At 39.3% G+C, this 16,522-nt stretch overlaps 2 protein-coding genes across 2 annotated transcripts in view; one reads left to right on the forward strand and one right to left on the reverse strand.

Moving 5' to 3' along the window:
• Window positions 1-6,956, forward strand: part of GAREM1 (GRB2 associated regulator of MAPK1 subtype 1) — a 114,285-nt gene extending 107,329 nt beyond the window's left edge. The window contains exons 5-6 of the mRNA XM_060775231.2: window positions 678-844; window positions 4,558-6,956. Of these exons, the coding sequence (XP_060631214.2) occupies window positions 678-844; window positions 4,558-5,464 (1,074 nt within the window). The 3' untranslated portion in view covers window positions 5,465-6,956. The remainder of the gene's footprint in view (window positions 1-677; window positions 845-4,557) is intronic.
• Window positions 5,537-16,522, reverse strand: part of MEP1B (meprin A subunit beta) — a 37,630-nt gene continuing 26,644 nt past the window's right edge. Inside the window, exon 14 of the mRNA XM_067467075.1 lies at window positions 5,537-5,593. Coding sequence (XP_067323176.1) covers window positions 5,537-5,593 — 57 coding nt within the window. The remainder of the gene's footprint in view (window positions 5,594-16,522) is intronic.

Consider the following 16,522-nt stretch of genomic DNA (forward strand, 5'->3'; position numbering starts at 1 on the left):
AGACAGCTTGGCTAACAATATGGTATTCTGGAAGCTGAGGTCCGAAGCATCTGGAGAACTAAAATTGAGGAACCACTGGTCTATAGTTAATGTTGACAGCATCTAGAACAGTGTTTCTCAAACTCTGCTCCTCCAGGTATTTTGGATTTCAGCTCCTTCAATTCCTAACAGCTTGTAAACTGGCTGGGATTTCTGGGAGATTAAATCCAAAATACCTGGAAGAACAAACACTGATATTTGAGAAACACTGATCTAGAAGGCTGTAGGATTCCCACTGATGCCTTTTTAGGATTGTAACTATTGCCAACGGTGCAGTCCCAACCAGAGTGGATAACGTTGGTTTTTAAAAGTAACAGAATTGTAGTTTAAAACTACAACCATAATTATAGTTTTTAAAAATTAGGTTTGACTTCCACATTTACCTTTTCATTTTTATTTTATTTTTTAACAAAAAGCATCCAAATGTAACAGCATGATGCACAGGGCGAGACAACATTTGAACTATGTGGTATTCTTCTACCATTAATGATGTCACATTACTATAACTCTAAATGTATCTAAAAGGTTACAACTAAAAGGAACTAACTACATGTGTATACTTTGTTAGGGCTAATTCCTGACAACCTCTCAGTATGCTGAACCATGCTATATAATGATTGGGCTTTTTTCCTGTCCAGGTCAGAGAGGAATGTAGGCTCCTGAATGCTCCACCTGTTCCACCACGCAGCTCAAAGCCAACATCCACCAGTCCTTCTATTCCTCCACGGACAATAAAACCAACCCGGCAGCAGACCCGCTCTCCTAGTCCAACACTCTCATACTATTCTTCAGGGTTGCACAACATGTGAGTACTGATTCCTTCCTTCTGGTATTTCGACCTGTTACAGTAAGGTAAACTTGCTGATAACTGTGAAGACAATAATAGAATCATAAAGTTGAAGAGCAAATGGGCCATCTAGTCCAACCCCCTTCCATGCAGGAAAAGCATAATCAAAGTACCCTCGACAGTTGACCACCCAGCCTCTGTTTAAAAGTCTCCAAAGAAGGAGCTTCCTCCACACTCGGTGGCAATGAGTTCCACTGCTGAACAGCTCTTACAGTCAAGAAGTTCTTCCTAATGTTCAGATGGAATCTCCTTTCCTGTAACTTGAGCCCATTGCTCCTAGTCCTAATCTTCAGGGCAGCAGAAAACAAGCCTGCTCCCTTTTCCTTATGACATCTTTTCAAATACGAGAGGTATTTTTTAAGTAAGGTCTGTTTTGTTGTAGACACTAGTAGTTCGCGTGCATACCGCAACGAGCGCATGCGTCGTGTACCGGCATGCCTCAGGAACAACTGTGCTCAGTTTCCGCTCTGTAGCTAACCTGTACGGTTCTGTTCTGTGCTTTAAAAATGTTTAAGACTATCAACTCACCTGCCACATGTGAGGTTCGCTCAGTGATACGGTTTTTGTCAGCAAGGAACCTGCCTGCTGCAGAAATTCATTGACAGATTTGTGAAGTGTACGGTGATACTGTTATGAGTGAAAGCAAAGTGCATAAGTGGGTACAACAATTCAAAGATGGCCGTGACAACGTCCATGATGAGGACCACTCCGGTCGCCCTTGTTTGATTACAGACGATTTGGTTATCGGAGCAGGCGGCAAGTTTTTATGTAGAGGGTATTTTAAAATTGATTTATTTATTTATTTCCCGCATTTCTACCCCGCCCTTCTCAACCCCCGAGGGGGAACTCGGGGTGGCTTACAAAGGCACAATTCGATGCCAGCATAAACATAACAATGGATAAAACATGTAAACAGCAATTATAACAATTAAGACAGTCAGTTCATACATCAAAATCAATAAAAAACAATCTAGAGGTATGGTTCAGACGTTTGATAAGTGTTTGAACAAACTTGGCAACTATGTCGAAAAATAGAGTGAAGTATGTACTTTCTGAAAATAAATTTACTTTTTTGAAATAAACTTTAGTCGTGTACTTATGTTCCAACAGACCTTACTTTAAAAATACCCCTCGTATTTAAACATAGCTATCATGTCTCCTCTCAACCTTCTCTTCTGCAGACTAAACATACCAAGCTCTTTAAGCTCAGAATGTTTAGGGCACGGTTTCCAGATATTTGATCATTTTAGTTGCCCTCCCCTGAACACATTCCAGCTTGTCAATATCTCTTTTAAACCATGGTGCCCAGAATTGGACATAATATTCCAGGTGAGGTCTGACCAAAACAGAATAGTGTGACACCATGACTTCCCTCTAGACACTATACTCCTTTTGATGCAGCCCCAAATCTCATTGGCTTTTTTTAGCTGCTGCATCACATTGTTAGCTCATGTTTAACTTGTTGTTTACTTGTTGTTTACTAAGAATCCAAGATCTTTTTCAGATGTACTGTTGTCAGTTCAGGCATCATCCATCCTGTATCTTAGCATTCCATTTTTTTCTGCCCAACTGTGGTATCTTACATCTCTCCTTGTTGAAATCGCAAGTGCATTTCTTCATTCACGTTTATTCTTTAACACGTTTTGTGCTCTTAAATTGCTATAATAGATAACAGAACTGCACTAATATATTTTTGCTCTTGTTTACCCCCCCCCCCCCCAATTATTTTTCTTTTAACTCTTAATCCATACAGTTAACAATCTCTTGTTGCGTCTAAGATTTAAGAGTAGGCGGGAAGTAGTTTGGAACCTAGTGGCAAATTGCAAAGTAATTTGGGGGTTAACAGGTTTTTCTGATCTCCAGTTGTATAATTGCCACAAAAAAGCACTCCTCACATGCATCTTAAAATGAAATTTCTGAAATGAGTAAGGGCAGGAGCAAGGGGAACACAGTTGAATTTTTGAAAATTCAGAACTGCAAACATATTCTGATATTAAAACTAAACATGTGTACAGAGGTTATTTTAATCTACTAATGTCTGCCTCCCCACCAGGACTTTATATCTCATTTATTTATTTACTTACTTACTTACTTCATTTCTACCCCTCCTTTCTTGAGCCGAGAGGGGACTCAAGGCAGCTTGACACATCCGGCAAAAATTTAGTGCCTCATAGGTAACAATAAAACACATCTCATAAAAATATAAACAATCTAAGCTATAAACAATTGAAACTCATACCAATCTATCAAACAGATTAAAAATCACATATAAAATGCTGAGTCATGGTCTCATATCCAAATCATTTTCCAAAATCCATAGTCCATTATTCAAGCTGTTAAAATCTCATTCCGTAGTTTCTTATTCTCCAAACACCTGCGTAAAAAGCCAGGTCTTAAGTTTCTTTCTAAAAACCAGGGGCCTGCCTAATATCATCGGGGAGGAGTTCCACAGCCGAGGGGCTACCACTGAGAAAGTCCTGTCTCTTGTCTCAACCAATCACACTTTCGAAGGGGTTGGGACAGAGAGCAGGGCCTCCCCAACTGATCTTAAAGCTTTTGTAGTCTCATAGAGAGAGATAGGCTCATTGCCGGTGTTATAACAAAAATGAGATTGTGCAGGCTCCACCATGGTATTTCGTTAAGGAAAACCATAGAGGCAAACAATTTAAATTTCTGCACTATACTTCTTAGATAGAATGTGAATCAGTAGATTTATTGAGTCCTGAGAAAATCTCAGTACTTCCAATTAAATATTAACTCCTGCCTGACACCTGAAGAGCCATCAGTTATCCGTCAGAACTGACAATATTTAGTTAGATGGCCAGTAATTTGGTCATATAACATGACTTCACAAGTTCATTAGAACAACATAAAACTTGAACTTTATTTTATTAAAGTTAAATGAATACAGAATTCACAGAGAGATCTAATTAAGAATTTCCAAGTAAGCTTGATATGTATATAAACCAAGACTTGTAGCTTAAGGGCAGAGACTTTAAGCTTGGAAAAAAAGTAATCTTGTTGAACTACAGCTCCCAGAATCCCATGGACGGTATGGGCAGTGCTTCTTATTTTCCAAGTCCTGGAACGGAATCTAGACTGGATTCATTGCTTGACTTCCTCCAAGTCAAGATACACAGCATACCACCTTGATCTATTATGCCTTATACAATAAAGAGCAATATGCAGTATTATATAACTTACCAGTATGATGAAATATGATGAAAACTAAAGATCAAGAAACAAATCTCATTATGGTCTCAAAGAGAGTAATTGCTAGATTGCAGCAAATGATGAGTGCTGGTGTATGGGGAATAGATGAGATGTACATGTTCTGTATTCTAGAAATTAAGCCATTCAGTACTACAAGCATTTTGCATGTGACTTGTAAGTTAAAACCAACAAGAAAAAACCAGTTTTGTCAACCTTACCACATTTTTGGGAAGAGTCACTGCAGGGGTGGATGAACATGCATGCCATTTCCCCACTTAAAGTCATTCCTGCATTGAGTTTTTGAGGTGCAAAATTCTGCATAAGGAAAGTTGCTTAAAGATACTTTCTTTCAGTCTATCAGGGTAGCACCTGAAATTAAAGTTCTAACATATCTGTTAATGAGCAGCCTATTAATTATCTTCTTTCTTGTTTTTCTTTCTTTCATAACAACAACAAAGCAATGCTGCTGAAGGAGATGTGGAAATTCCCACCGAGAGCCCTGCAGCCGTGTGTTTTCCATGCAGCACTGTGAAAGCTGACCTGCAAGATCTTGGCAGCAAATTGCCTGTGGGGAACTCTTCTGTTGATGCTTTGCCCTCTCGACTGTCATGGCCAAATCATTTTTCTGGAGCTTCTGAAGGGCTCAATAGGAGTGATTTTCTACTAGATTCAAACAGGAGCTACAGTTATCCAAGGCAGAAGACGCCCAGCACACCAAAGAAAAACTCTCCAGCACCTTTCACATTTGATTTCAGCCGAAGTGAACTCCCTACAGGGAATGTACTGCCAGCTACAGAAGTAGACCTTGGCTCTGCTGGGTCTAGTTGTCCAAAGTCAGCAAGTTACTCTCTTGAGTGCACTGATGAGAAAACTCTGGCAGTAAGTAGCCCGCCTCAATCTCTCTCATGCCCTGCCTTACCTCCTCGAGCCCCCAAAACAGCGGATGAGAAGTCCGGTCTTGACTTGCCTCTCAGAATAGATGGTGCTGAGGAAGATCCTCAGTCAGGCTCCCCAGACCTTTCTGAAGATCAGTACCTCGGGAGGAAAGGAGTGCCAGACATTTTTTCCATCTCTTATCCTTTCTCATCCCCTCTTCATCTCCAGCTAGCACCAAGGTCTTGTGGAGATGGCTCTCCTTGGCAGCCACCTGTAGATCTATCCGGACTCTCAGTAGAGGAAGTATCCAAATCTCTGAGATTTATAGGCTTATCGGAGGACATTGTAACATTTTTTGTTACTGAGAAGATTGATGGCAACCTGCTTGTTCAGCTCAATGAAGAGATCCTTTCTGAGGACTTCAAGCTAAGCAAACTACAGGTTAAGAAAATACTGCAATTCATTAATGGCTGGAGGCCTAAAATGTAGTGCTCTGCTTGTTCAGTGAAAGTCAGAGAAGTGTGCTGGAAGCATTGGGACTAACACCATCTGACATACTTTTTAGCTTTTTGGGGAAGAGGTTGCACTAAGATCCTCCTCCTCCTCCTCCTCTCTTGTCTAAATAGTAGGAAAAGAAGAATCTTACTATGCAGATAGTTTTGAATGATGAGTAAATGCTTTTGTACATAGTAGAAAAATAAAGGTGTGCCTTGCACATCCCAAAACATTGAGCAGCTGCTAAACCATGGACTTTAAAGGGAATTTAATTTTATATTCATACAGTCTATTAAAAACCTATATTTATTATTCTGGATCTAGTCAACCCTGAGTAGCACATAAATCAGTCTGATATTCCATGTTTCCCGATGAAGTTACTTATTTCCTCATATTGTTAATTTTTGTTTTGATGGCCACATAACTTGCCTTCACTTCTGATTTATCTCCTAGACAATGTCGACTTCCCCTTGTCACTCTTGTTCTAAATGTGGAAATAAGGTTTCCTTTTTATAAGATTCCTGGATTGGAATGAAAACCCATCATGAATTAACCTATATTTCAACTATGCATACAACAAAGCAAAACATTAGTTCTCTGCCTTCTCAAGATACTGCAGGGCACTATTTATTTCACTACCTACTTAGAAAGTAAAGTTTAAGGATTGATATGGTTGAGGGGAGCAGGAGGAGACATTTTGCTCTTGTGAGATGCTACTGTCCTGCTTAGAAGTCCATCAAGCAATACTTTTGCTCTCCTTCCAGAAAGATTCATTAAGATACAAAGAGGCAATATCAGAAGCATTTCAGTATTACACGAGAGAAAAGAAACCATTCTTTTTGTAGCCTGGATATAATTTGTGAGAATTCTCTATATGGCAGGATGTCCTATTAATCTCTCACACATACGCATGATCCCCTGGGTTTGATTTCGCATATTTGCTTATAGCTTCAAAATTGTCCCAGTCAAGGCAGATAGTTTTCTTACATAGCATAAAACTTTTATAAAAGGAGACACCATGAATGGAAAAGTGCCTTGCAGTGCTGGAGAGGAGGGCTCTAAAATCTTCCTGTTTTATTCAGGTTTTTTTTTTTTTTTGAAAAAATACTCAGTATTAGCTGAGAAGGGGGAATGGTTTCAGAGTTTTGCAACTATTTTGTTTTCACTTAATTTTTGCTTTCCTGTATTATGTTAGCAAGTCTTGAGACTCAGCCTTTACATTAAAAATAGTAGGGCTTAATAACTAACCATCTTACTTGTGAAATGCATACAAAGTAAGCATGGTCTGAGATGGAGTGTTACTTAAGCAGGGAAGACACTGATGCATCCATTTGGTGACTCATCCTTAGTGCTTTGCATTGCTTGTGTTTCAGTAATAAACAATTAGAGAAGAGCAATATCTAAAGTAATAACTTAAATTAAAAGCAGTTGCATTCCAAAAACTAAAACTAAACTAATCAAAATAAAGTTGAATAAATTGTTCCTTTTTATAAAAAAAAAAACCTAAATGCTTTTATTTGGAATATGCTGTTTTTGAAATAATATATAGATTATTAAGAAGTGGGGTATAGGGAGAAATGGAAGTAAAATCAGGTTGAGCCACATGCTATGTAGCACATGTGTCCTAATGGCCTGGTTTAATAACTTGTCAGCAAGAGGTTCCAGGCACATTCTTTACTAATTCAACAGCTTATCCATCAAAGAGTGTAAAAGATCAGATTTAATGTCTTTATGAATCATGCCTTGATGCAATGTTTCTTTTGTGATCTTTCACAGAGCACAATGTGCTATATTGAAGGAAAAGCAAAAAAAAAAAAGTTCTGGGTGCAACTGCTGAACTGCTGAACTTGCTTACCAAAAGGTTGGTGAGCTCTCGCTGGTAGCTCCAGCTTCTGCCAACCTAGCAGTTTGAAAATATGTAAATGTGAGTAGATCAATAGGTACCGCTACAGTAGGAAGGTAATGGTGCTCCGTGCAGTCATGTTGGCCACATGACCTAGGAGGTGCCTACGGACAATGCTGGCTCTTCAGCTTAGAAATGGAGATGAGCACCAGCCCCCAGAGTTGGACACGACTAGATTTAATGTCAGGGGAAAACCTTTATCTTAATTTGGCAGGCAATTGTAAGTTCCATGTTTTCATGCCTTTTTTTAAACAGCACAAGAAAAGCCATGCTGGATAAGATAAAAAATGTGTCTAATCCAATATTCAGTTCACACAATGGCCAGTCTGTTGTTTCTAGGAATTTTGACACCTATGCACAACTGCTTTCCTTATTTTTCTCCATGTTTTTCTCTTACCCCCATTCAACTGCATGTGCCCACTGCCTCAAATTGGAGCCTTCAAACAGGTTCTCCATACCTTTCTGAATAGAAGTGTTTTGTTTCCTAAAACAACACATGGCTCATTTTTTCAGAGTATTACCCTTTTTCATCTTCTGTTTCTCTCTTTCCTCATTATACCTTGTTGTTATGCAGACAATTAATGACTAGGATATTAACTTCTTCATTTTTTAAAACCCACTACTTTTTCTATATATACAATTAGCCTTGTTCTATCATTAGCTTGGATCTCATATGAGATGAGCAGAGACAAAACCTATGCACGAAGTCCTAAAAATTCACCAGAAATTGTGTCATGGGAAAGTGATTCTTCAGCAGAGAAATTTGATGCAGAATTGATGAATATTTAATTTTCCTCCAACACAATCCTATAAGATTGTGTATCTTTTTTTCTGTTGCCTGTTAATTCATGGTTCCCCTATGAATTTCATGGGGGTATCTTAGGCAAGAAATACTCAAGAGATGATTTTTGCCAATTGTTTTCTCTGAAATATAGCCTATAGCGCCTAGTCCTGTCTCCCATCAAAATACTATCCCTGTTTAGCTTCCAAAATCATTCAGGATATCATCCTTTCAGTGTATTTCGGCCCCTATAAGACTGTAGGCCAGTGGTTCTCAACCTGTGGGTTCCCAGGTGTTTTGGCCTACATCTCCCAGAAACCCCAGCGGGTTTACCAGCTGTTTGGATTTCTGGGAGTTGAAGACCAAAACATCTGGGGACCCACAGATTGAGAACCACTGCTGTAGGCACATATGGTCAAAGACAGTTCTGTTAAGAACCTGTCTAGCAGTGCAAGTAGGTGAAGTATGTGAAAGCCAATCTGTATTTTCAGTTGAATGGTTTGGATTCTAACATCAGTTATAATATAATAATAATAAAACTTTATTTATATACAGTTCTATTTCCCTGAATGGACTCAGGGCGGTTTCTAAGTAACAAACACCAAAACATACAGAGTAAACAACATAAACATAAAATTATCAAAACAACATAAGCATAGAATTATCAAAACAACACATATATATGAAAAGTAATCCTGCCTGTTCTTTGTGTCTATTGTTAGGACCAAGAAAAAAAATGGGCCAAGGCAGTTAAAAAGGGCTGGGCCAAGGCTAGTGCAAGTCAGGATATGGGGGGGGGGGGGGGGGCAGGGAATTGGGTAAAGTGCCATAACCAGCAATAGTAGGTATGGGCTTCTGGCTGCTCATTTTCAGGGCCTATTAGAGGAGTGTCTGGAATAATAGATAGGAGGTACAAGGCCGTATTCTAGCAATGTCCAGGGTTGGGCTAGTACTGGTCATTCTCAAAGGCTTGGTGAAACCACCAGGTCTTCAAACTCTTAGAAAAAGAGGCGAGTGATGGGGCCTGTCTTATTTCCTTTGTAAGGGTGTTCCAGAGGTGGGGGACCACCACCGAGAAGGCCCTCTCTCTCTTCCCCACCAACCACGTTTGTGACGGAGGTGGGAGCAAAAGAAGGGCCTCCCCAGAGGATCTTACAGTTTGTGCCAGTTTGTAGAAAGTTAATTTATTATCAAAGGAAATTCCCTCATTTATACTGCAGGCATCTGTGCTTCCTGGAAAAGTCCTCTCAAGGAGAATTTGAAGCCCCAACTGAATGATGTGGGATATGAGGGGAAGGACAGCAAATGAGAGGAGATTCGTCTAAAATGTATCCTAGAAACAACCTATTTCACAGCCCAAGCCTATGTATTTCCAGCTATATTTGGACATCACATTGAACCACATTTAGGACTGGCATCAGTTCTTTTTTTAGCATACTTGGGTGACTGAATACCTACGATTGCCTGCCATCTATGCTACCAACATTTGCTATAGATAAAGGATTTAGCTATTCAGCAGTGAGGTGGACACCATTTTAGATTTTGTGCTTAAGATAAGGATTGCAGTTGGGATAAATGTCCCCAGGGAGTAAGAATAGAAGGTAAGGTGAGTGATTGCTGAACACCACAGGTGGGCAGTGGAAACAAGGGAAGAGGGGGGAACCTGATATCAGGCAAAATTTGGCTTTCCATATTTTCAGGTTTGACTCATGAAAATGTGTTTATTCCCAGATTTGATTGAAAGATTCTCCAGTTCAATTTCTGGCAGAAGTTGACCATAGAATTGCACTGGAGGATCAGGAGATTCCATAAAAGGAACACCTATCTAGGAATCTCTAGGTCCTTCAGTGTGGTGCTGTGTTCAAGCGACCAACAACCAGCATTTTTATTCACCTTTTTTTTTTCACTTTCACAGGACTACCGGATCCCTAACCTCCAGCAAATGTGGAGGGCTAGTTGTAACATTGCTCTTTGAATCATTGTCTTATGGTTATAATGCTTTAGAAAACCAGGCACTAAAGACAATGTACAGGAATTTTTAGCACTTAAAAAACAACAGGATACCAAATGTCCTCGCCTAAATGCACCAAATGTGTGAGCAAAAGTATGTGCCATTGCCTCAATATGTTCAGTTGCCTCAGAGGACATTGTGAATACACTTGAAAGGGCACGCAAGGGGCACTTGTGAGTTATAATCCCACCTGCACATTGCCTCTTATCTATCCAATAAATAGTCTGAACCCCAGTGAGTGTAGGAATGTAAAGAGTAAGCAGTATTTGTCAGGGGATGGGAAGATGCTAAGGAGACCAGCAGCCAAAAAAAACCCCACCAAAGCAACCATATATTAATGACATGAGATGTGGGGTGGTGTGAATCCCACTTTTTATTTCCATAACTGAATATTTATATTTTCATTTTGCTGTTGTTCAACATGAGTTTCGAAATTAATCTGTCTTGCTTCCTTCCAAAAAGTAAAATATGTCTAAAGTCAGTCCGTCAGAGAATAATGATTGAAAAGAAACATTCATAAGCATTTCCTCATCTTGTAGGGAACACTACACATGCTTTAAACTCACTTCTATCAGCTTACACAATGTCTTTTCATTTCTCAAAATCCAGCAGGGTATCTCTGGTAGTCTGCTGCAGCAAAAAGAACAGAATCCTTCTCATTATAGTATGTGTTCATGGTATAATAAATCTGTTCTTTACAATGCTACTCATCATTGGTCTCATCCCTCAATATATTTGGAAACATGACTTCTTGCAGGATCAGAGCTTAAAGTCTGACACTGATTGCCTAATGTTTTCCCAGGATTCAATTAAAATAAGATTCAACACAAGAGTAAACATCCCCACTGCTAGGCAGCATTCCTGCTGCTCATCTTGTTCTTTGATTTAGAATTAAACCTCTGAACTGTTGAATGGAGTTGGGCCTGCGACAAGACATATGACAGGGCTGTCAACATTAACTCTGCTGGCCCTTGCATATCTCCAGATTAACAAGCGTCTCATCTTAAATCTTCTGCCCTGTTTATATTGCATAACTAATCAAAATGACAGGACTACTTGAAGCCAAGTTTACAGCATTTTGTAGAGACAAATAGATGGAAATATTTCTGTTTTTAATCATTTGGCTTCCAAACTTCTTTATATGCAGTACAGGAGCCCTTTATATACATCGACCACACATCAGCATTTTCATTTTGAAGAACAGGGAGCAAAGGAGACTAAATGCCATGCATAATATATCTCATTATGTGTGATCAGTCAGAGCACTACATTGTGATGTACTGTGTTCAGTTTCTTTTAGAGATTTAACAGATCAGTCCTAGGTTGCTGTGAGTTTTCCAGATTGTATTTCCATGTTCCAGAAGCAATTCTCCCACAGGTTGTGAGATCTGTTGGAAGTTAGGCAAGTGAGGTGTATATATCTGTGGAATATCCAGGGTGGAAGAAAAAACTCTTGTCTTTTTCAGGTAAGTATGAATGTTGCAATTGATTGGCTACCTTGATTAGCATTGAATAGCCTTGCAGCTTCAAAGCCTGGCTGCTTCCTGCCTGGGGTGAATCCTTTGTTGGGAAGTTCTAGCTGACTCTGATTGTGTCTTGTCTAAAATTCAGTTTTCTGAGTGTTGTTCTTTATTTACTGCCCTGATATAAGAGTCTTTAATGCTGGTAGCCAGATTTTGTTCATTTTCATGGTTTTATTCTTTCTGTTGAAATTGTCCACAATCAGAACCAGCTAACACCTCCCAACAAAGAATTCCCCCAGGCAGGAAGCAGCCAGGCTGTGAAGCTGCAAGGCTATTCAATGCTAACCAAGGTGGCCAATTGCAACATTCACACCTGTCTCAAACAGACAAGAGTTCTTTCTCCCACCCTGGACAGATAAATCTCACTTGCCTAGTTTCCAACAGACTTCAAGATCTTTGAGGATGCCATAGATGTGGCCAAACATTAGGAGAGAATGCTTCAGGCCAAACAGTATGGAAAACTCACAGCAACCCAGTGATTCTGGCCATGAAAACCTTTGACAACACAGATCAGTCCCAATTTCCACTGAGTTCAGTGTGACCCATGGACACTCATAGGACTAAACAGTCAAATGGAATTTAGCAGAACATTTGGCAAGTTAGAGCCTAATGGCAACATTAGAAAATTTTTGGTAAAAGCAAAATTTGTAAGAGAAAGCTTGCTTAATTATATAAGAATGCACTTTTCAGAGTGCATTTGCAGCCAATGTATTGTGGGTTAAACTACTACAGTATTATTTACTCTCTCATAGACACCTTTTTATTGTGCTATATATTTTGATTTCATAATGGCAACCATTTCATAAGAAGTGAGTAGTATAGCTCAATAGATTGAACCCCAAGAAAGTTACTTCCAGTAAGTTCACAGAAATGAACAGTCCCATAACCCTCCTATCCCTTATACAATATTTATGCAATTTGTTTTAGATACAGTAGGAGGCAGAGAGGGATTGATCCACAGGCTGGGACATTTGACAACATTCCTGAAAGGATGTGGGTTCAGTCCCACATAAATTGCCTTTCCAGCATGTCCTAAATGGGTCCTTCTCAGTTGTAATGACAAACTCTGGGCCATGAAAACTTTGCCTTAACCACAACCAGCCCAAAAGGTTGTTAAAAGGTCTGAGAAATTATTCTCAACTTGTTTTATTATCTGCATACTCTTTGGGTATGACTATGCAGATACCATTTACATTGAAGAGCAGGCTGAACCCTGGTGCTAGAGAATAGGTAAGTGGGAACAGTTCGGCTCTATTTTTTTGAAGCACTGGCAACAACATTCAGAAAATGTGTTAACAGCAAGAGATCTGGGTTGTTGTGAGATTTTCCAGGTTGTATGGCCATGTTCCAGAAGCATTTTCTCCTGACTTTTCGCCAGTATGGCAGTCATTCTCAGAGGTTATGAGGTCTATTGGAAACTAGGAAAATTGGGTTTATATATCTCCAGGGTGGGAAAAAGAACTCTTCTCTGTTTGAGGTAGGTGTGAATGTTTTAGCTGGACACCTGGATAAGCATACAATGGCCTAGCAGTTTCAAAGTATGGCTTCTTACTGCCTGGGGGAATCCTTTGTTGGGAAGTGATTAGCTAGCCCTCATTGTTTCTTGTCTGGAATTCCCCTGCCTTTGAGTGTTGTTCTGAAAGTTGTTCTTTATTTATTGTTATAAGTTTAGAGTTTAGATTTTAGGTGAAACGTCAGGAGAGAATGCTTCTGGAACATGGCCATACAACCGGAAAAACTCACAGCAACCCAGTGACTCCGGTCATGAGAGCCTTCAACAATACATTAAGCAAGGGATCTCTTTTCAACATGAACTGAAGTTTTTGAAAATGAGTTTTAAAAGTATTGTTTCATGTGATTTATCTTTTCTTTTAAACAATCTGTTCACAAAGTGAGACTACATAGAAGATATTATAGCAACAGTAAAGAGGGTTTTTTTCCATTTACAGATCCATTTTTACACAAAAGCCTATGTTGGACATTTAAGGCTCACTAATATCTAGGACAAAAGAGCTTTTTGAAAACATAATCTAGTTTTAATTCTTAAGGAAAGAAATTAACAATGTCTGATATAAAACAATAAAGGCAAAATTCCAGGCATGTTGTTTACGGGACTGTATTAGACAAAGCAGCTTTCCGATGGTTTCCATGTATGTCAAAAAGATAGATGGGGGAGTGCTGTTCTTGGCGCAGTGAATATATTCCAATGTTGAAAGAAAGTGTGCTCTTGCTCTTGTGAAAGTCTGTGCTGGTTTTAACATCTTTGTTAGAAGTTTAGGAGTGAAGAACATTTATTTAAATCAGAAGCAAATAAATAACAAAGTAATGTATATGAACAAATGTCAATGGTGTATTGTACGTATATAACTGTATATTAAAGATATTATTTTCATGATACTTTAAAAGTGTAGAGCTTATTCTTTTCCATTAGATGTTAGCTGGATAGATGAATTTGTACAATTTTGGCAGCCTGAGACCAATTCTTTTGCCCTAATTGAACTCAAATGTATAGATTTCTAAAGTTGCGTTTAATATTGCTAAAATGCAAATCAACTTGTCATGTGTTTACTGTTACAGAGAACTATTATCTTAATGCAGACGTGGGCAATTTTCATTCTCCAAATGTTATTTGGCTATAGCTTCCATCAGCCGGCGATAATAGCCAATAGAATTTCAGTTCAGAAACATCTGGAGCAGTAGTTCTCAATCTTCCAAGTACCACGACCCCTTAATAGAGTTCCTCATGTGGTGGTGACCCCCAACCATAATATTATTTTCATTGCTACTTCATAACTGGAATTTTGCTACTGTTATGAATCGTAATGTAAATATCTGACATGCAGGATGTATTTTCATTTGCTGGACAAAATTTGGCACAAATATCCGATACACCCAGATTTGAATACTGGTGGGCTTGGGTGGGATTGATTTTATCACTTGGGAGTTGTAATTGCTGGGATTTATAGTTCACCAACAATCAAAGACCATTCTGAACTCGACCAGTGATGGAATTGAAACCAATCTTGGCACGCAGAACTCCCATGAACAACAGAAAATACTAGAATGGTTTGGTGGGCATTGGCCTTGAGTTTGGGAGTTGTAGTTCACTTCCATCCAGAGAGCACTGTGGACTCAAGCAAGGGTGGATCTGGACCAAACTTGGCACAAATACTCAATATGCCCAAACATGAACACTGGTGGAGTTTGAGGAAAATAAACCTTGACATTTGGGAGTTGTAGCTGCTGGGATTTGTAGTTCACCTACAATCAAAAGACATTCTGAACCCCACCAATGATAGAATTGGGCCAAACTTTCCACAAAGAATCCCCATGACCAACAGACTAAATAAAAATACTGTGTTTTGTAATGGTCTTTAGTGACCCCTCTGAGACCTCCTCGTGACCCCCCCAGGGGTCCTGACCCCCAGGTTGAGAAATGCTGAGGGACATCTCACTTGTCTTAAGGCACGTTTCTCAACCTAGGGGTCGAGATGCGGGGTCGCAAGGGGGTTTCAGAGGGGTCACCAAAGACCATCAGAAAATACATATTAGCGGAGTCCCTTTAGCAGAGAAATCCCTTTAGCAGAGAAAGCTGAAGATCTCTCTACTTGTCCTCTTCCTTTTTGGAAACAGACAGTGAATCCTCCCACCAAAATCCTTCCCAAGGGGAGTGCTGTTTATGAGACCCCATGCAGGGAAGAGAGAGCAGGCATGCTCAGCGCATGCAGTCATGCTGGCCACATGACCTTGGAGGTGTCTACGGACCAACCCCCAGAGTCAGGCACAACTAGACTTAATGTCAGGGGAAACCTTGACATTTACCTTATGCCACTGATATATATATGGCAGATAACTTCTCGCTGTATTCTTAATACATAATAGGGCTGGGACCCATGCTCTTGTACTGTAAGTTCCAGCCGTCCTATTAGAGTACAACCTAAAAAACTCAATGTAGGATGCATTCAATTAGTATTCAATAAACAAGCACATCTCCATCTTGTTACTTGATATCTCCCTACAAGGATACAAGCACTGATCATAGAATCACAGAATTGGAAGAGACCTCACGTGCCATCCAGTCCAACTACCATCCAAGAAGCAGGAAAATCACATTCAAAGGACCCCCGACAGATTGCAAATGTCTTTATTTAAACTCATGGTAGCATATAACATGTATGTGTACTTACGACATGCAATTCATCCAGTGTCAAATGACATTGTAAGTAAGTTTTCTTCTCCAAGAGGTAAAGTACCATTTCCCAGATTTTCATCAGCCCGCTGGCTGACCAGGCTCTTCCAGATATTTCTCTTAAAACTCCCATCATACCCAACAAACATGAGTACTAAATGCATGGACTGAGAATGATCGAAACAGGAGCACATTTGGGAGGTGCAAACTGGATTTCTTCACATTTATTGCTTTAAGAAGATTTCTAGAACAACGATTTTGGATCAGAAATTGCTATTTCTGAAGCAACATTGATTTCATTATTTTGGACAACAAATCAGCTGATTTTCACTATTGATGTTAAGATGTTGTTTTTTCAATAGGAGATATAAATGTGTATATATGGTCCCTGAAGATAGTAAAAGATCTTCACAGTGGAATATTCAATAAAGGAAGATGTCCATATCATAGTGTATAAGAGTATATGAATCTTGCAATGCATTGCTGTTTTTTATTATCTCTTATCACTTGCACAACAGTGTTAGCAAGATAATAAAGGATAGTACCAGTAAGACTATTGTCTTCTTGCACGGAAGCTATAATGTAGCCTAGAAATAGGGTGCTTTTTTCCTTTTACAAAGTTTTAAATTATCTAATTGAGGAAAA

Source organism: Anolis sagrei, chromosome 4 (genome assembly GCF_037176765.1).
Source record: "Anolis sagrei isolate rAnoSag1 chromosome 4, rAnoSag1.mat, whole genome shotgun sequence".
Classification (NCBI taxonomy): Eukaryota; Metazoa; Chordata; class Lepidosauria; order Squamata; family Dactyloidae; genus Anolis; species Anolis sagrei.